The sequence below is a fragment of the Odocoileus virginianus genome, chromosome 8 (assembly GCF_023699985.2).
Source record: "Odocoileus virginianus isolate 20LAN1187 ecotype Illinois chromosome 8, Ovbor_1.2, whole genome shotgun sequence".
Taxonomy (NCBI): Eukaryota; Metazoa; Chordata; class Mammalia; order Artiodactyla; family Cervidae; genus Odocoileus; species Odocoileus virginianus.
In genome coordinates, this window is record NC_069681.1 from 40,662,877 (window position 1) to 40,683,428 (window position 20,552).

At 38.4% G+C, this 20,552-nt stretch overlaps 1 protein-coding gene and 1 long non-coding RNA gene across 3 annotated transcripts in view; one reads left to right on the plus strand and one right to left on the minus strand.

The window, feature by feature from the left end:
• GPC6 (glypican 6) overlaps nucleotides 1–20,552 on the minus strand; it is a 1,189,310-nt gene that overhangs the window by 888,706 nt on the left and 280,052 nt on the right. For both annotated transcript variants that reach the window (XM_070471522.1, XM_020884423.2), the window contains exon 2: nucleotides 5,907–6,065. In XM_070471522.1, the coding sequence (XP_070327623.1) occupies nucleotides 5,907–6,065 (159 nt within the window). The remainder of the gene's footprint in view (nucleotides 1–5,906; nucleotides 6,066–20,552) is intronic.
• On the plus strand, nucleotides 1,666–4,757 carry LOC139036330 (uncharacterized). Its single transcript, XR_011489063.1, has 2 exons — nucleotides 1,666–1,753; nucleotides 4,185–4,757. It is a non-coding gene; the product is annotated as an uncharacterized lncRNA (long non-coding RNA).

Genomic DNA, 20,552 nt, shown 5'->3' on the forward strand with positions numbered 1-20,552 from the left:
CATGAATGTATGCCAAATGTCGATAAATTAACACTGTTGAGAGGAATCAATTGTAATTATGTTGGCATGTCCCAAGGACTTTGTGAGCTATGCAAACAAGATTGATGCCTATACTTCCTCCTGCCACCTGCCTCCTGGCACCTCTTTAACCTTCACAACCTTAAGTCATTCTTTAAGGGTCCAGGGTGTTCCATCTTCTACAAGTCTTTTCTTGTTGTTTAGTTGCTCAGTTATGTCTGACTCCTTTGTGACCACATGGACTGCAGCCCTCCAGGTTCCTCTGTCCATGGGATTTCTCAGGCAAGAAGATTGGAGTGGGTGGCCAGTTCCTACTCCACGGGATCTTCACAACCCAGGGATTAAACCCATGTCTCTGCACTGTCAGGCAGATTCTTTACCACTGAGCCACAAAGGAAGCCCTATCACAACAAGCACTATTCACTTATATGTTTGATTTTCTTCTCTAGTGTCTCAATAAAATACTTGACTCCTTCCAGTTTTCTCTGGACTTCCACTATATGGCAGAGTCAATTCTGGCTTCCTTAGAGTTAGCTTTACACGGATGTCTATACCCCCAACAAGGAAAACTCTGTGATGGACTGACCATATTTCTGTCATTATTAGTGATCTTTGTATGTACTAGACCCTTAGCTAGATGTCTTTATACAATAGGTTCTGAATAAATGTTTCCAAATTGAAATCTCACAGACACACAGACACAGACAGACAGACAGACAGACACATACACCCCACCCATGTGACAGGAAATATAGAAGACTCGGCTACCATAAGGAAAACTACTTAGGGATTTTTGCTTTTCAAATAAGTATATTCTGTGAGAAAATTAGGCCATATTTTAAAGATATCATTACATTATTGTCATCTCTACAGCATATAGATGAGAAATGATATTTTAAAAAAAACACAAGCAGATTTGCAGCGTAAAAATATTATGGCGCCATGTATAAATTATTTCCGCATTCAGTCAAAATGAGAATTCTGAGGGTGTTACCATGGAATAAGTTCTTTGGGAGGATGGAAATTACTGCTCAACTTTTTTTTTTCTTTTTATTTTGCTTTTAAAAATGTACTTGCTGCCAAGATCTCTGGACAAATGTATATCATAAAAATACATAAATAAAAACCATGAAGCAAAGTAAAATAATAAGACCAAGAACACACTAAACAAAAACCTCATATTGAGACTCAGATATGAATAAATACCAGCTCAAATAAATATAAAGAAAAAATTGCCAAAATAATATATCCCTTCAACTAAATTTTTCGGTTTCTGAATAATCCATATTCCATATATGACTCTGGAGAATAGGGTGCTTGTGCTTACATCAGGATAGAAGCTACCAGGGCTTCGTGAGGTAAGGAGAATAAATAACATGCCTTCATTGATTTAATAGCTTTTCTTGCACAAAACACTCACATCCCTTTAATTTAGGGACACTATTCAATTAAACACTGATGCTGCCTTTTCCAAAAATATGGCTAGATTCTTTAGCCACCAATATCACAATTTCCTTGTTGAAAGAAAATCAGTAATTTTTAGCCAATGTCCACTGAAAACAAATAAAAGCTGAGCTAGAATTTCAACCAAATATCGACTTGCTATCATATTACTATTTACAAGTCTGATGTAAGTCAAAGCATCAGATTACAGTCTTGGTTTCATCATTCTTGGTGGAAACTTGGCAAGTCATTTACTCTCTCCAGGCTCCAAGTTCCTTGGGAGCTGGACTAGGTGAGTAATTTTCTTTTCTTTCTTGAAGGATTTTTTTTTTTAATCTCTTTCCACATTTCTCTGTAAGACATTTCCACCTCTTCCCCACAATTACTGGGAGTAACTGGTGGTGGGAGATAGAGGAAAAGATGCTGCTGATGGTGAAATCTCAGCACATTTGGGGACTAGAAAACACAAGGGAGATTATGGGGTGGTTGTGACTAAGAGCAGGCACCCAGGAGGGCTCAGCCTGGGGCAGGGTGCTGACTCTGCCACTGAGAGTCTATATAACTCTGCACTGCAGCTCACTGCTGGTAAACAAGCTGACATCGGTAATGGGCGAGGAACATGGCCAGATGTTGCGTATTATCACCATTCCTATTATCAAAGGATTTGGTAGCCCTCCACTTTCCTAGGATCCTAACAAATTTGAAGCAAGACAGCCACTGGGATTTGGACGCAGATGCCAATCTGACAGGTTGGGCAGTTACTAAACACCAAAATGCTAGGAAAATGAGTGGGTATACAAAGATGTCACTCTCTTTACCTTTATATGATCCATTTGTTTGTATATTTCTGGCTATCTGGGGTGCTTGGCAAAAGTGAGAAAGGCCATAAGTCAGGGAATAGAATTGTGATCATTCTTCCAGGTGTACCTGGCTGGCCTTCATCCATAATTTTAACCACTGGGGTGTGCTGGGAAATCTAGGCTTGGCTGCAGAACAAACTGAGAGCATCCCCATGTCTTTGAGAAGCAGCGGTGGGCAGGTTCTGGTGAGGGGTTCGCAGGGATGTGCAATGCCAAGCAGAGGTGGAGGTTTGGCCAGAAAAGGTAGAACAAACAAGCAAATGAAAATCATGTAAGACACTTGGAAGAGTACTGGTGCCAAGGATATAAACTTGTATATGCAATCATCATATTTCAACTCTGTATTTAAAGGGGGGGGGAACTACTCATCTATAAGGAAATTCACTGCTAAAGAGTGAAAATTTCTACAATTGGTTTTATATACTTTTTCAATTCATTGCCTCACAGCTACCCTTTTTCTCTATCCATTGCTTCACAGCAATACATTTTTAGCTAATGGGGCGAGGGAGCAAAGCTGGGCCCCTTTAGGAAATTGGGGAAAATTCATAGTCATTCAGGTTTAGCTTCCAACCAGGCAATGAATATTTATAATTTTATACAGTATCTACTAAATATTACCAAAGATGTTAATAGAAAATGGGAAAGAATATGACAATAAATGTAATGTTATGTTCTGTTAAATGTTTCTGAATTTCAAATTTTAAAAGTCACCTCTACCACAAAATGACAAGCTAAATGGAATAAAAACATTTCTAGCATAATGACTAGACTGTAGACTAATGATTAACTGTGATTGAATCTAGCCGCTCTGAATAGAGTTTGGACTTGAATCACATATATTAGGTGCAATTTAAATTGTTGCTGTACTTACGGAAAATAGGAAGGTAAGTGGCCACCTTCTTATATGATACAGTCCTCTTTCATATAATAAAGAACACATAACCAACAAAGATGCCTAAAATCCAAATGAGAAATCAAGATCTCTGAGAAAGTGGGACCAGAGGCAGAGATGCAAAATGAACACTTTGGGTCAAGAGATTCCAGCAATCATGCAAAATGACTCAGAATAGGAAGCTACTAAAAATAAAGCCCCTGAAAGCACCATCAGGTTCATCCAGGAATATAAAATCCAAACAATAACATTCCACAAGATCCCAGGAAGGCGTCCTGTGCACACCAGCTGATAGTCATCACTGAATACCACCAGGAAATGGTTAAAAAAGTGTTAAGGGAACAAATGGAAAACTGCCCTCATGAATGTACCAGCATTCCTGAAAGGTGACTTAGCAGGATTGCTTTTGTGGGATAAAAAGATAAATCATACAATTGCATGGATGACCTTCATGAAACTGCTCAAAGGGCAGAAATTATCATGAGGACTAATTTTTTTAAGTTTTGAAGACAACTCTTCAGAAACTAAGCTCACCAGATCCCATTTATATTTTGGGGAAAAAAAAAATAGCTGAAATCTTCCTTAAAAAATATCTTAACTTCTCTTCCATCCCAGCCTAATGCAACAACAATGAAACGCACTGTTGTTAAAGAATTCATCACCCCCATGTCAGATCAAATCTTACCAAAATCAATGTCCTGTCAAATCGACTAACATAAGACCCTTAAGCACATTAGAACAATTTAGAACATACCTGTAAAGATAGAAACACAGAGAGAGAGAAAGCAAGAAAGAGTGTTTTTTTTAAATAGGAGAAACACATCTGGGTTTAATAATTATAAATCCACAGATATTGAAAGTCATTGATAGATGAATACAGGAAGTACCTGACTCAGTCTTGTTGAATAGCTTTACTCATTATTAAAAAAAAAAAAAAAAATTTACCTTAAGTCTATTATTTTTATTTAAAGGAATATATATTATGTAACATGGGCTTCCCCAGAGGTTCAGCGGTAAAGAATCCACCTGCAATGCAAGAGACACAGGTTTGATCCCTGGATCAGGAAGATCTCCTGCAGGAGGGCATGGCAACCCACTCCAGTATTTCTGCCTAGAGAATCCCATGGACAGAATTACCTGGCGGGCTACAATCCATAGGGTGGCAGAGAGTTGGACACAACTAAAGTGACCGAGCTTGCACGCATGCACAACGTGAATACTGCCCTGGGATTATTCCTACTTAATTTTGGAGTACAACTTTATAAAAGCACTAAGAGCTGTTTTCTAAAGATACAGGTCGAAGTCAGAGCAGCAGGCCACCCTCCCCTGCTTTCTGTAACACAGGATAACACATCTCAATTTGTTTCAATTTGAAGTAATCCTGTACATTATAATTCCTCAAGAACAGAGCCCCTTCAGGGCTCCTAAAAGTCACTGGATTTGTAATCTGTAAATCAAGGCCAACTCCCAAGTCCTTGCTGGTTGCACTCAAGGGAACAATAGTCACAGCATCATATCTAAAGAAAGAGTTACTTTTATATACATCCGCACATACAGTTGAACGCAGAGTGAGAGAAAGAGGAAGAACGCAAAAACGCTGAAATATACCTGCAACAATATAAGTCCCTTTCACTTCCACAGAAAATGTCACATAATCTTGATTTTAGAACCTGGAGGACTAATCTAATAGACATCGGTGCAGCCAATTTAGAGCAGCCACCAAGCAGAACATTTTATCTACTACAGAGAGAGAAAAAAAAAAAAAAGATAAACTTAGCAAGATTTTTCTGAACCAGCTTTGTTGTGCATTGATTGGAAAGGATGGAGGAAATGAATGGCTGTTCTGTTTCTGTCAGGCAATTTCCTAAGACCAAGGCACACAGGAAAGGCTCCCTACAATTTGAAAGTCTGGTTGACAGGGAGCCATAGTAAGGGGCATTCATTTCACAGAGCACTGACAACACCTCACTACCCAAGAATATTTATCTTTATCGTTATCATTATTCATTCAGTTGATAAAAGTCAGATTGCTCTTAAAAATCTTTCTGAGGCTCTGATGGGAAAATCCAACACTGAATCCTAGTCACACTTATTTTTTCTCATTGTGCTTTCTAATACAAAATGTTTATTTAACAAACAGAATATAGAAATGAAGTCAACTGCTTATAATCAGGAAATCAATCAAGGGTCAAAACCTTCTGCCAGACGATTTCAACTACAATATAAAATGCAGTTATTTACATTACAGGAAAGGTACATTCTAAAATAAAGGAGTCCACATCAACTGGCACTTAAAACAAGTCTGTCCTCTTAAAAGCAACGTTCTATTTCAAATAATTTTAAATGACATTTAATGACTTCAAGGCAAATCCCTAGATGGAAACTGAAGACGAGCTATGGTGTGACAAAAGCTGACTTAGAATCACTCTGATAATGAAAATGTAAGCCAAAATCATTCCAAATAAATCTCACAGGCAAACTGCAAATGCCACACAGCTCTTTGTTAACTCAGGTTTTGCCAAGCTGTACAAACTGTCAAGAGTGCTCACGGCTTTCCTAAAAATAGACACAGGTATAAATGTTTAAGAAGGAAAGAAAAGCTTCCACTTAAAGCAAATGTCTTCCATATAGGATCAAGACTCTAGCACCGCAAAGCACACCCAGTCCAAGGAGAAGGAAAAGCTGTCGCCTACCGTCAAACTTCTTGTGCCTGGACACGAACGTGGTGCGCACAAAGTGGCTTGTCCCCTCCACCAGGTTTTCAAACTCCAGCTTGCTCTGTTGACTGAGCTTGTCTTCCATTTCCGTGGTACAGCATGTGTACTCTTGAGGACAGATTCTCAAGTGTTCTCCTGCAAGAAGGAAGGAAATGTCAGCACAGAATGATCAGGCCTTCAGGGTGTTTGTTTCTCTGGCATTTCCCTCAAATACTGGGGTCTCTGTTTCACCAGCCCCTCAGTCCTGTCCATGGACTTTTATCTGGGCCGCGGGGTATCTACCATTCCAAATACTCCAGACTCAAGTTGAACGCGAGCCCACGGTCTGATAGTCTCTGGCCTCCCCAATAAATTCATGTGTTGAATCCTAACCCGCAAGGTGACAATGTTAGGAGATGGGGACTTAGGGAAGTGTTTAGGTCATGAATGGGATTGGTACCCACACTCAAGACCTAGAGAAGAGTCCCCCAAGAAACTGAGCTTGCCCTTTCTGCCACATGGGAACACAGCCAAAAGATGGGGTCTTGAATCAGGGAGTAGACCCTTACCAGGCACTGAATCCACAGTGATGTGATCTTAAACTATCCAGCCTCTGGAAATATGAGAAGTAAATGTTTGCTATTTGTAAGCCACCCAGTTTATGGTATTTCTGTCGTAGCACCCAAAGTGACTAAGAGACCTGACATTTAGTTCCAGCCCCTGTCACATAAGGAGAGGTACATTAAAGACCTCAGAAGGCCACAGGGTCCCTGCTTTTATTCAAAATGTACCAAGTAACAACAGGTGACAAGAGATGCAACACAGTTATAAGTGTGCTTATCTTTAGAAACCTCGAGTTAGGCAAGAAACAGTCAGCCCATCACCATAGACTGTTAGACGGCGGGGGCAAGAAAAGATGGCAATCATTCACTGAGTTCTGTGCCTGCCCGTCCAACCGTCAGAACGCATCAGCCTTCCTCCCTGTGAGACCAAGTGCGATTTTACTGGCAGGACTCCTATGCCACGCGTTCCCTTGGTTGACATTCCTTGTCAGAGAGAAATGTCTCCTGCAAGGGGAAAGACGCCGATGGGTTTAATTCATGCTTATGTCATAGGGAAATGTAAAGTAAAAGCTAATGAAAGTCTTGGGTTTAATTCGATAGATTTATCTCTGGATATACTGGGCTGCTTCTTTTGACAATATTGCTTTCTTCAGTGCTATTCGCAAGTGGAAGCCAAACCCTTGCTTGCTTCATGAAATTAAAATGGTCTGTTATTGCATAAAATGTGAATTTCCAATTGATTCAGCTCTGTTAGTGTCAAAAATGTTTAAGAAAGCCAGTGGAGGGAAGAAGGAAAATCCACCCAACATTTTGCTAAATAAAACCAACAAATTGCCCCTGTGATTAAAATCACTGTAGGGCATGGAGAAAGCAAATGAACAGAGTACTTGATGTGGTAATTAAAATTCATTTATCATGTTTAACAGTACTTATGTAAAATTATGCCCCATGTGAAGTATAGGGTGCCTGTCTCATGATTCTTCATGAAGTTGGATGCTTTCATGCCTACTTAAAACAAGCTCAGAATAAGAAAAAAAAGGATCATAGGTCTGCATTAAAGTTAGAACTTATATAGTTCCTGAAAGGGAAGGAGGCCATAAAACATTATGAATATCTTTTTTAAAAAGGAAGGAACATGCAGTGTACTTGAGAATGATAAACATCAAATTCAAGATAACTGTTTCCTCCCAGGAGGAATTAGGATTTGAGAGAAATGACCAAATACTTTTAGCTGTAATCTTTTACTTCATAAGTTGCCAGATATTTGCATGGTGTTTATTATATTACTATCATTACTTTCCTGTGCAATTCAAATATTTTCTAATAAAAGCTTAAACAGTATGTTATGAAAAAATTATACCAGAAAGGAGGGCAGGGGGTACATATGCATGGGGCTTCCCTGGTGGCTCAGAGGTTAAAGCATCTGCCTGCAATGCAGGAGACCCCGGTTCGATCCCTGGGTTGGGAAGATCCCCTGAAGAAGAAAATGTCAACCCACTTCAGTATTCTTGCCTGGAGAATCCCATGGATGGAGAAGCCTGGTGGGCTACAGTCCATGGGGTCGCAAAGAGTCGGACACGACTGAGTGACTTAAAAGGAGGGCAGGGGGTACATATGCATAAAGACAAAACAAACTGCTCTGGACATTGAGAATCCAGCCTGGCACTCGGCCAGGTCACCATAGTCTATTACACTTAAACAAGCTCACAGAACACCCACCTCAGACAAGATCATTCTGACACCATGATGACATGAGACAAAGCAAGGCCACATAAAAATTTTGTCTAAACACAGACAAAAACAAGGTGACTGTGCCATCCAAAAGTACCAAAAATCTCTCACTGGCAAGATGAGCATCTGTGCTTTTACATTTATCCTTCTATTGATTGATCTTCATCATAGTCAACCCCCTTGCCGGTCACATTGGTTGAGATACCTTCCTATGGAATTACCTCCACTTTCTGAGAGCATCTGATCTAGGGTGAAGTGCTGCTTCTTTGAGCGCTTCCCACACATCATCCACCAAAATCCAAACCCTATCAAAGAATCTGTTAAAGTCCCTCTTGGGCTTCCCAGGTAGCACTAGTGGTAAAGAACCCGCTTGCCAATGCAGGAGACACAAGAGGCGTGGGTTTGATCCCTGGGTCGGGAAGAACACCTGGAGGAGTCCATGGAACCCACTCTAGTATTCTTGCCTGGAGAATCTCATAGACGGAGCAGCTTGGGGGCTACAGTTCACAGGGTCTCAAAGAGTCGAGCACAACTGAAGCGACTAGGCACCCACGCCTGCAAAGTCCCTCTAACTGAGAAATCCTGAGGTTCTATATGGTATATTCTCACTTGCTGCACTGAGTGATAACTCATTCGACACAGGTGTGTTCCTGATGGGCTCTGATTTGAAGGGGCAAACCATGCCAAAAGGGGTTGGGATAGGACATGAAAATTTTGAAATTTTTCCCCAAGTGCTTCTGAAACTCACATCCCATTGAGAAGCATAGTTCTAGAGTTGAAGAGACTGGAAAGGAATAAGTGTGGCAAATGGTCCACAAATCACTAATTTTCTTTTTAAAAATATTAAAACTAACTGATAAGAACAACACTGTTTCCAGATCAAATAGATATTTAATACTAACAACTCTGCAGAATGACCATTTCTCTGACCTGTTATAAACTACTAAAAAAAACACTGTTCCATTTCTACTATATTATGCACAAATGAAACATCCATTTCTCAGGATTTAGTAGTACATTGGGACTGCATTCTATTTCTGAATCATTACAAGTGAGTTTACAGCAAAAGGCATGGGACTTCTGGTGAAAAACTGACCAAAAGAAAATAAACATTTCATGATCTGAGGGTAATGGTTGTATTGGGGATATTTGTGAAAGAAATCCTGTGGATCTACATTCATGAAATTAGATGGATTGGTGGTTTTCTAATTTCTAATTGCTCCAAGAAAATCAGTATTTTATCTCAGGTGATAAATAAAAGGAGAAAGGTACTTTTTAGCAGGGCAAATTTAAACCAAACCTATTTCTTCTGTGTGTGTGTATAAGGCCATGAAGATATATGTAGACAGTTGACTTACTAATGCAAAGCAGGGTGATATTTTTTTTAAATGAACTGTAGTGTCCTTAAGAAGGTAACTGATGTCTCCTCCTTTGTTCCTGGCAGAGAGAAAAACAAACAAAACTAAAGAGATGGAAAGGCAGAGATAGACAAATTAGAAAAAGTGAAGATATGGGTAAATTACCAGAATGTTGAAGAATCATGCTACAGAAGAGTGAATCTTTTATGCAAAGTGCCTCTTAGAGAACCTAGGAAGAGACCACGATGTCCCCAAACAAACAGAACCAGAGGTCATGAAACATGCAGTCCATTGAGACTGAGCCTTGCTTCCTTCCTAACGCATCACTGGAGAAGAAGGTTGTGGAGGAATTAAATTCTTAATAGCTCCTCTCTCCCCCTCATCAGAGGCCACTGATAACTGTGAAAACAACTGATGACTTTGAATGGCCAAAAAGACTTAGGACCACTGGCTAATTCTGTTTTGAGTGACTGTGTTAATCTGTTTCAGTTTTGACCCTAGAACAGGGTCAAACATAGCCTCTGGCCCAAATTCAGTCTGCCATCTGTACTGGTAAGACCTGTAAGAAAAATTGTTTTTAAAAAAATTTTAAAAATGATATTATGTGCTCTGTGATGCTTTATGAAATCCCAATTTAATTGTCCATAAATAAAGTTTTATTGGATAACAGTCCCACCCACTCATTTATACCTTGTTTCTGGCTGCTGTAGGGTTAGAAGAGCAGAGCAGTTATGAAAGAGACCATAAGGTCTGTAACACGTGAAGTATTGACTTTCTGAAATCAGACATGACAGCTACTTGGCTGGATAAAGTATTACCACTCACAATTTCTCCACAGAGCAAGAATATGAAACTTTTCTCAGCTTACATACTTCCTGACACTTACAAGTATTAATAATGGGTTTCTTCCCAAGTTGTAATTTATGAAGGTGAAAAAAATCCGTTGTCCTTTTAGAGTTTGCCACCCACACTCCTTTCTCAGATCCCCTTAGGTTCCCTATATGTTACTTATTCCATAACTAGATATAATATTTAACTCAATTGGATCACCACCAGGCACCTCCAAGATCACTAATAATAAAGATACTAAATAGATGGTTCTGGAAGGTCAGGATAAGAGACAATAACGGCAGAAAATGTAAGGCTGAAACTTTGATGACTGTGCCTTGACATATCAAACATGTATTGAAAATCTCCTCTGTGTAAATCATGATGATAGGTTCACATCCAGGAAGATTAGATGCAAGGTCAGGCAATCAGTTTATACATGTGATTGTTTTTTGGGCACCTGAAGTTTAGGCTAGTGAATTCCCAACTTCCTGAATTTTTACAGAAATCATCATTAGCTCTAAAATAAACATTGGTATTACTCAGCCATAAAAAATAATGAAGTAATGATATCTGCAGTGGAAAGAATGGACCTAGAATTGTCACACTGAGTGAAGTCAGAGAAAGACAAGTATCATATGATATTGCCTATATGTGGAATCTAAAAAAAAAAAAAGGTACAAATGAACTTATCTATAAAACAGAAATAGAGTTATAGATGTAGAAGACTAATGGTTACCAAGGGCTAAGAGGCGAGGTAGAGATAAATTGGAAGGTTGAGGCTGATATATACACACTACTTTATATAAAATAGATGGCTAATAAGGACCTACTGTATAAGACAGAGAATTCTACTCAATACTCTTTAATGACCTATATAGGAAGAGAATAAAAAAAAGAGTGGATATATGTATATGTATGACTGATTCACTTTGCTCATTTCACACCTGGAACTGACACACGATTGTATACAAACTATGCTCCAATAAAAATTAAACACACACACACATGAAGGAATCGAAGCTGGAATTTTATTGTAACTAAAATAAATAAGGGGAATGGTAAATGTGAAAGAAGGGAGTTCCACCGGAAGACAGAGGATGAGTGAAGGCTCTGGGACATACACTCACACCATAAATTGTCATCTGTTTTCCAAGACAGAAGAGATGGGGCTGCTTCTCCCTCTACAAACTCCCTTCAACTACGTGTCACCCTTTCTTTACAAAGTCTTTCCATGGATGCCAGCCCAGGAGTTCGTTTTCACTCCAAGATGCCGAGGTGACAGCAGAAATGTGACGCTTGCCAGATGGAGCTCCCTCCAGGGAGGGCCCAGCGTCTGAAAGCCTCCAGGAATAGACCTGGTGAGTGGCACGGTGGGAAAGGCAGGAGACAGGAGGCCCTCATTAACCACAGACGCCGGCCTCTGTGGGTCAGTGACCGGAGACGCACTGCCCTCGGGGGTGACACATGGGGACCTCAGAATGCCCATCCCAAATAAACAAACAACAAAAACGCCATGCACCGAATGAGTCACATTTCACAGAGGACAGACAGCCAGACACTGGTTTTACAGAGCTTGAGAGTGTGGAGGAAAATGACTGCCCTGACACTTCCTAGAAGGTGAGTAGGAGGCAGGGAGGCTGACGAGGGAGGGACTATATATATATAGTTATGACTGGTTCGCACAGTTGTATGGCAGAAACCAATGCAACATTGTAGAGCAATTATTTTCCAATTAAAAAAAAAACAGAATAAAAGCAAGCTGAAGATTATTTTAAAAAAGAAAGTAGGTAGGAAATCAAAAAAACTCAAAAATACAAAGAAAATGGCAAGAGCTCCCAATGCAGAGCACTTCAATGTCTGATCCTATAAATTCCATTTGATTAGAGTGCAATATTTGCCTTAGACTTGGCCCTCTTCAGAGCATGTGTTCTATGCCAAAGTTCTCTCAACCTTGAACTATTAGAATCCCCACAGTCAATTAGCTGTGTCTGGTACCCAGATAGAGTCTCCTCATCATTTGATATGTCACGTCAAATAACCATTCATTTTGTTCATCTGGTGCCTGGTAAGTTGACTGGAGCAAAGAATCGAAGGAAACAGGTTTAGGAAAGTTAAGAGTAAGTGAACTTTTAGCTGAGTTTCTGATAGCTAAGAAAATTTAAATTGGAGTTAATAGTCCTGGACTGTTTTTAGTATTATAAAGTTCCTCTATGAGCTAATAAGAAGTGGCAGAATTGAGAAAAGAAGTATTTTTCAAATCTGTGTTCCAGTTCATTTCCTTAAATTCAAATTCCCCAGACCTCCAAATAAGCACTTCTTTAACATTTTTCAGTGTGAAAGGTTATTATAAATGATCCTTTCATGTCTTGAGGGCTGCTTTTCTTTCACAAAGTTGTTCGGTGCCATAATCAGAAAGTTTTAAACTTTCACACAAGATTTGAGAAATTCAGTGGATCTTATCACTCAAAGAAGCTACAATCGTGGCCTCCTTCATGTTTTTCACTTCCTGATAAAGACTTTGACTACCAGTTCCCTTAGTTACAAAGTTTTCACTCTGCATGCTGTAAAACTAACTCTTTGAGTGGCACCCAGGAGTTGTTTAAATCTGTTCCAAGAATTGCATAAACAGGATTTCAAACATAATGCTCTAAGTTGTGAAGATCCCACCTTCATGGATCTTGTGCCAATGTTTCTGGCCTTTATCGTTTCCTTGCGTTTGTTATTTCAGAAAAGCTGATGATCTGGGGCTGAAGTTAGGGCAAAGAATAGAAATGTGGTTAAAATTAGCAAAGAGTAAGGAGTTTGTGGGACAGAGAGTGGGCAGTGCTTGAATCAGGATGGTCTCAGAGAGTACGCAGCAGCTGGAGTAGGAAAAGCTATCTTTGCTTTTTCTCACATCTTACCTTGACTCGATATATAATAAACATTATTAACCTTGTCAATGGTTTGATCTTTTCATACTGTTCATGGGTATATATATTGTCACCCTGCTTATTTAACTTATATGCAGAGGACTTCATGCAAAATGCTAAGCTGGATAAAGCACAAGCTGGAATCAAGATTGCTGGGAGAAATATCAGTAACCTCAGACATGCAGATGACACAGTCCTTATGGCAGAAGGCAAAGAGGAACTAAAGAGCCTCTCGATGACGGTGACAGAGGAAATTGGAAAAGCTGGCTTAACACTCAACATTCAAGAAACGAAGATCATGGCATCCAATCCCATCACTTCATGGCAAATAGATGGGAAAACAATGGAAACAGTGACAGACTTTATTTTCTTGGGCTCCAAAATCACTGCAGATCATGATTGCAGCCATGAAATTAAAAGATGCTTGCTCCTTGGAAGAAAAGCTATGACCAACCTAGACAGCATATTAAAAAGTAGAGACATTAGTTTGCCAACAAATACCCATCTAGTCAAAGCTATGGTTTTCCCAGTAATCAGGAAGGGATGTGAGAGTTGGACTATAAAGAAAACTGAGTGCTGAAGAATTGATACTTTGAACTGTAGTGTTGGAGAAGACTCTTAAGAGTCACTTGGACTGCAAGAAAACCAAACCAGTCCATCCTAAAGAAAATCAATCCTGAATATTCATTGGAAGGACTGATGCTGAAGCTGAAATTCCAATCCTTTGGCCACCTGATGTGAAGAACTGACTCACTGGAAGAGACCCTGATGCTTGGAAAATTGAAAGTAGGAGGAGACGGGGATGACAGAGGATGAGATTGTTGGATAGCATGACCGACTCTACGAACATGAGTTTGAACAAGCTGAAGGAGATGGTGAAGGACAGGGAAGCCTGGAGTGCTGTAGTCCCTGGGTCACAAAGAGTCAGACATGACTAAGCAACTGAACTGAACTGAATAGATGGATGAAATTTAAATAGAAGGGGTTTCTCCTTGTTTTAAAATGACTACATCTTTTTAAATTCAAATTCATGTAAGACTTTGAAACATTTAATGAAAGCACTGTCCTAATACAAATGATTGTCAATATTTGTAAGTGAAGATACAAAAAGTGTATACACAAACACACACAAGAATGCATAGCATAGTCTTTCCCAGTATTTAAAGAGAGTAAAGAATAGAAAGATTTTCAGAAAATAATTGAATTGCTGGCAAGTTTTCTTCTGCACAGGCAACAGCTCAACAAAATTGTGGTTAAATTTCACAGGGACAACAGTAAATCTGAATGACGAGATAATTCCACGATTCAAAATACATCACTAAACAGCTACTCAACTTACCACATTTCAAAAAAAAGCTAATGAGAAGCAAATATAAAATGTAATCTCAAAGCTAATTGATGAATCAGAGTTTCATAGTTAATTATTCTAAATCCATAGGCGGGAGGGTGCTTAATAACAGTGAAAGTTTTTGGCATCTTGGTCACAGTAAAAGGTAAGAGGTGAATTATTGCGCTGTTTCTTGAGTCTTTTGAGCCTCTTCTAATCATATCCCTGTATTTTGTTGTTGAAGTATTAACAGAATCAGAAAAACATTAGAGTGAGAAATGATCACAAGGCAGTACCCCACTGAGAGGTGTACCAAAATTGAATTGGGGAATGATGGACAGTGGAGAATTAATGAGCATGCTATCCCAAGAGATGCACCTTCTGATAAACAGCCAGTCTGATCAATTCAGTGGTCTTCCAAGGGGACATTTCCTTTCTTACTCCTCTGTGTATTACACTCACCAGGTTGTAGTCTCAATATAAAATATTCATACAGAAAGTAGTCACATTGATAATAAAATCTCAACATCCAAAAGTTAATTTTTTAGTCTCTAGATTGTTCTCTAAGAAGGAAGTCCAGGAAAGAAATCTTGATCTAATTATTTCTGCATTTCAAAATCAAACTGAAAGTTTTCTAAGTATGGAAAACTTCAGTTATAATCCATGAGCATCTGAGAACAAGATAAGCAAAAAGCCAAGTCAAGGTTTTGGATTCCTTCATGTACTTCATGTCCACTCTAACTTTGATGTACACCTATCTTCTTTCTTACATATTCTATGTATTGGATTTTCATATGGCTACTCAGTTCTTTAGGATTTAAATGCATTTTAATTGTTTGAATTTTAACCAGAAGTAAAATAGCATTTCTTCTAGTCTAGGAGTGTCACAGAAAATTACAGTTTTGTGTCAATGTGGCTAGGCTATGGTACCCAGTAATTTAACGAAACATTAATCTAGGTGTTGCTGTGAAGGTATTTTGTAGATGTGGTTAACATGTGTGACTTTAAGTAGAGGAGATTACTCTCCATACTGTGGGTGGGCCTCATCCAATCGATTGAAAGCCCTCATGGGCAAAAATTGAGGTTTCCTTGAGAAGAAGAAATTCTGCCTTAAGACTGAAGCATCAACTCTGAGTTTTCAGTCTGCCTGCCTACCCTACAGATTTCAGAACTGCCGGCCCTAAAATCACATCTCTTTAGCCAGTTCCTAAAAATAAACCTCTCTCTCTATGTATACTCAAAAATACACATACATGTAGGTTATACACAAAGTTTAGAACCATTGCTTATTTTTTTTTTCCCTTCTCAGTGCCCATCAATCCCAGTATCAGAGATACTGGGTCAGTGTTGTTTTGGTGACTGTTTAACAAGCAACTGTAGGTTTTGAAGGGGCGTCCTAATTTATAGTTTGGGAATTTCCATGGTATAAATACTCTCACCACAACTGATTTCTAGTTACCAAAATGATGCCCCTGAATTTCCAGGTGGGAATAGACACCATCACATAACACTTCTTCCTTACAGATACAAAGACATCAAGAATGTAAGTAATAATAAAATCATTAGAAAGTGATGAGTTTTGAAAATTTATTACCTTATTTTTAATATAATTAATTGTACATTTATACAATGTGATTTTTATTTTTCACAGCTTTCAGTATTTGTTGTACCTACATTTGAAATAGCTCTACATAAAATAAGTTAAATATTAAAAAATAAAGTTAAAAATAAAAATGAAAACTTCTTTTTATACAAGTGACTAAATTAATTGATACATGACAAGCACTCAGTATTTTGATACAGCAGCCCAAACTAAGACAGGAAGCATGTGGCTTGGAGTATCCGAGAGCCACATGTAGGCTCTATGAAGAGGAAAACAGCAGATTCCTGAGGCCATTTCATCTCTTGGACCAAGCTGTGTTTGAAAACCCAAATTCTCCCACATTAGTCAATCATACATACAATGTGGTTTTTAAATAATGACTGCGTTTAACAACAGGTTCACAAAATTCCTGCAAAATTAAGCACACTCTCATTGGCTGGAATGTGCCACTTCTGGTTGCACCATGGCATGAAGCTCACGTATTGTGTGTTATTGACTGACTTCTTCTTTCAATTACTTGAATTTCCAAGGTGGCTCAGACAGTAAAGAATCCACCTACAATGCAGAAGACCTGGGTTCCACCCTTGGGTCAGAAAGATCCCCTGGAGATGGGAATGGCTACCCATTCCAGTATTTTTGCCTGGAAAAGTCCATGGACAGAGGAGCCTGGTGGACTATAGTCCTTGGGGTCACAGAGTAGGACATGACTAAGGGACTAACACTTTCACTTTTCACTTCACTTCCTTAGGTCCTCGAATTCAATGAAAATGATCCTAGACCAATGGAATCTGCCATTTCTACAACCCACATTGGGATCTAACAGCCAAATATCTATTTGCCTCAAAAGAAAACTGGTTCTCCCCAGGCATCTCCAGCTACTAACATACAGTAAAGAATTTCCCAAAGAGGCTAGAAAGAGTGAAATAGACTAGTTATTTTAGGAATGGGGACCTTGGCTAAACTGTGTGCTTAAAGGAAAAGTCACCATGAGTCACAAGCAGGGATAATGTCATGGGAGGTGACTCAAGGTAACTGACCCACATTTTGCAATTTTCATTCCCAGATAGTGGCTGCTATTCCAGGACACAGGGAATAGCAGAGTTGAGAAGGAAGCTGTTTCTCTATGGTACTGTTATAAAAACCTAAGGTTCACTATCCCACAGCCATCTGCTCATGTCCACTGTTGTTAAATCCCAAACCAGTCATTATGAGCCTGTCTTATTTATCTTTGTGGTAATCATTGCCCTAGCATAGCTTTTAGCACATGGGACATTCTGTAACAAATGGTGAGTACATTTGACTCTTCTGTTCCCTTCAGTCATTCATCCATTCATTCACTTATTCAATTACCATTTATAACATACAATTAACAGGTTAAGTAGTATGCCTGGTGCTAAGGGATAAGAAGAGCGTGCTTAAGAAGCTTGGAGTCCAGCATAGAAAGATGCATCTATATATTAAGACCACCTTACTGATAGGCATATGATCTAAAAGAGCACATAATTCTCACCATTCACTCACCTACTAGATCCTAAGCACAGCATTACCAATAGAAACTCTTTAATTGTAACTTGCCTACATAGTCTCTCAGTAAGCAGCAGAAGTACTGCCTATCTTTCATGTTTCAATAGCAAGAAGGAACATCCAAAGAAAGGTTTCACCTGTTTCTCTCACTTCACCCCGGTTTGCATATCTTTCAACAACAGGACCTGAATTCATTTAGCACAAGTCCACAAGAATTCATGTTTAAAAGAAAATAGTGTATTTCAGAGCTTATCATATGAATTAAGGGTAAGTGTTTCTTATAAAAGCTTTCAATATAAATAACTAATGAGAACCTATATATAGCACAGGGAACTCTACCCAATGCTCTGTGGTATGTAAATGGGAAGGAAATCGAAAAATGAGGGGATATATGTGCACAAATGGCTGATTCACTTTGTTGTACAGTGGAAAATAGCATTGTGAAGCAACTATAGTCCAATAAATCTTTTTTAATTTAAAAAGTAAAAAGAGAAAGAAAATAATCCCATTAAAAAAGTTGTGCTACTCAATGCAGTAAGGTTATACTTCAATTACAGGGAAAAAAACTATTAAAAATTCCAACACATGGAGGCTAAATAACATGCTTCTGAATAACCAACAAACCATAGAAGAAATCAAAATAAGCATAGAAATGAATGAAAATGAAAAAACAACAATCCAAAACCTATGGGACACTGTAAAAGCACTGCTAAGGGGAAGGTTCATAGCAATACAGGCTGACCTCAAGAAACAAGAAAAAAGTCAAGTAAATAACATAACTCTACACCTAAATCAACTAGAGAAGGAAGAAATGAAGAACCCCAGGGTTAGCAGAAGGAAAGAAATCTTAAAAATTAGGGCAGAAATAAATGCAAAAGAAACAAAAAAGACCATAGCAAAAATCAACAAAGCCAAAAGCTGGTTTTTTGTAGGATAAATAAAATTGACAAAGCATTACCTAGACTCATCAAGAAACAAAGGGAGAAGAATCAAACCAACAAAATGATAAATGAAAATGGAGAGATCAAAACAGACAACAAAGAAATTCAAAGGATCATAAGAGACTACTACAAGCAGCAATATGCCAATAAAATAGACAACTTGGAAGAAATGGACAAATTCTTAGAAAAGTACAACTTTCCAAAACTGAACCAGGAAGAAATAGAAGATTGTAACAGACTCATCACAAGCATGGAAACCAAAAGTGTAATCAGAAATCTTCTAGCAAACAAAAGTCCAGGAACAGATGGCTTCACAGCTGAATTCTACCAAAAATTTAGAGAAGAGCTAACAACTATCTTACTCAAAATCTTCCAGAAAATTGCAGAAGAAGGTAAACTTCCAAACTCATTCTATGAGGCCACCATCACCCTAATACCAAAATCAGACAAAGATGCCATAAAAAAAGAAAACTACAAGTCAATATCACTGGTGAACATAGATGCCAAAATCCTTAACAAAATTCTAGCAAACAGAATCCAACAACACATTAAAAAGATCATACATCATGACCAAGTGGGCTTTATCCCAGGGATCAATCAATGCAATACACCACATTAACAAATTGGAAGATAAAACCCATATGATTATCTCAATAGATGCAGAAAAAGCCTTTGACAAAATTCAACATCTGTTTATGATTAAAAAAAAAAACTCTCCAGAAAGCAGGAATAGAAGGAACATACCTCAACATAATTAAAGCTATATATATGACAAACCCACAGCAAACATTATCCCCAATGGTGAAAAATAGAAAGCATTTCCCCTAAAGTAAGGAACAAGACAAGGGTGCCCACTCTCACCACCACTATTCAACACAGTTTTGGAAATTTTGGCCACAGCAATCAGAGCTGAAAAAGAAATAAAGGGAATCCAGATAGGAAAAGAAGAAATAAAACTCTCATTGTTTGCAGATGACATGATCCTCTACATAGAAAACCCTAAAGACTCTACCAGAAAATTACTAGAGCTAATCAATGAATATAGTAAAGTTGCAGGATATGAAATTAACACACAGAAATCCCTTGCATTCCTATACACTAACAATGAGAAAACAGAAAGAGGAATTAAGGAAACAATACCATTCACCATTGCAACAAAAAGAATAAAATACTTAGGAATATATCTACCTAAAGAAACAAAAGACCTATATATAGAAAACTATAAAACACTGATGAAAGAAATCAAAGAGAACACAAACAGATGGAGAAATATACGTGTTCATGGACTGGAAGAATCAATATCATCAAAATGACTATACTACCCAAAGCAATCTCTAGATTCAATGCAATCCTATCAAGCTACCAACGGCATTTTTCACAGAAGTGGAATAAATAATTTCACAATTTGTATGGAAACACAAAAAACCTCAAATCACCAAAGCAATCTTGAGAAAGAAGAATGGAACTGGAGGAATCAACCTGCCTGACTTCAGACTCTACTACAAAGCCACAGTCATCAAGACAGTATGGTACTGGCACAAAGACAGAAATATAGATCAATGGAACAGAATAGAAAGCCCAGAGATAAATCTATGCACCTATGGACAACTTATCTTCGACAAAGGAGGCAAGATATACAATGGAAAAAAGACAACCTCTTTAACAAGTGGTGCTGGGAAAACTGGTCAACCACTTGTGAAAGAATGAAACTTGAACACTTTCTAACACCATACACAAAAATAAACTCAAAATGGATTAAGATCTAAACGTAAGACCAGAAACTATAAAACTCCTAGAGGAGAACATAGGCAAAACACTCTCCAACATAAATCACAGCAGGATCCTCTATGACC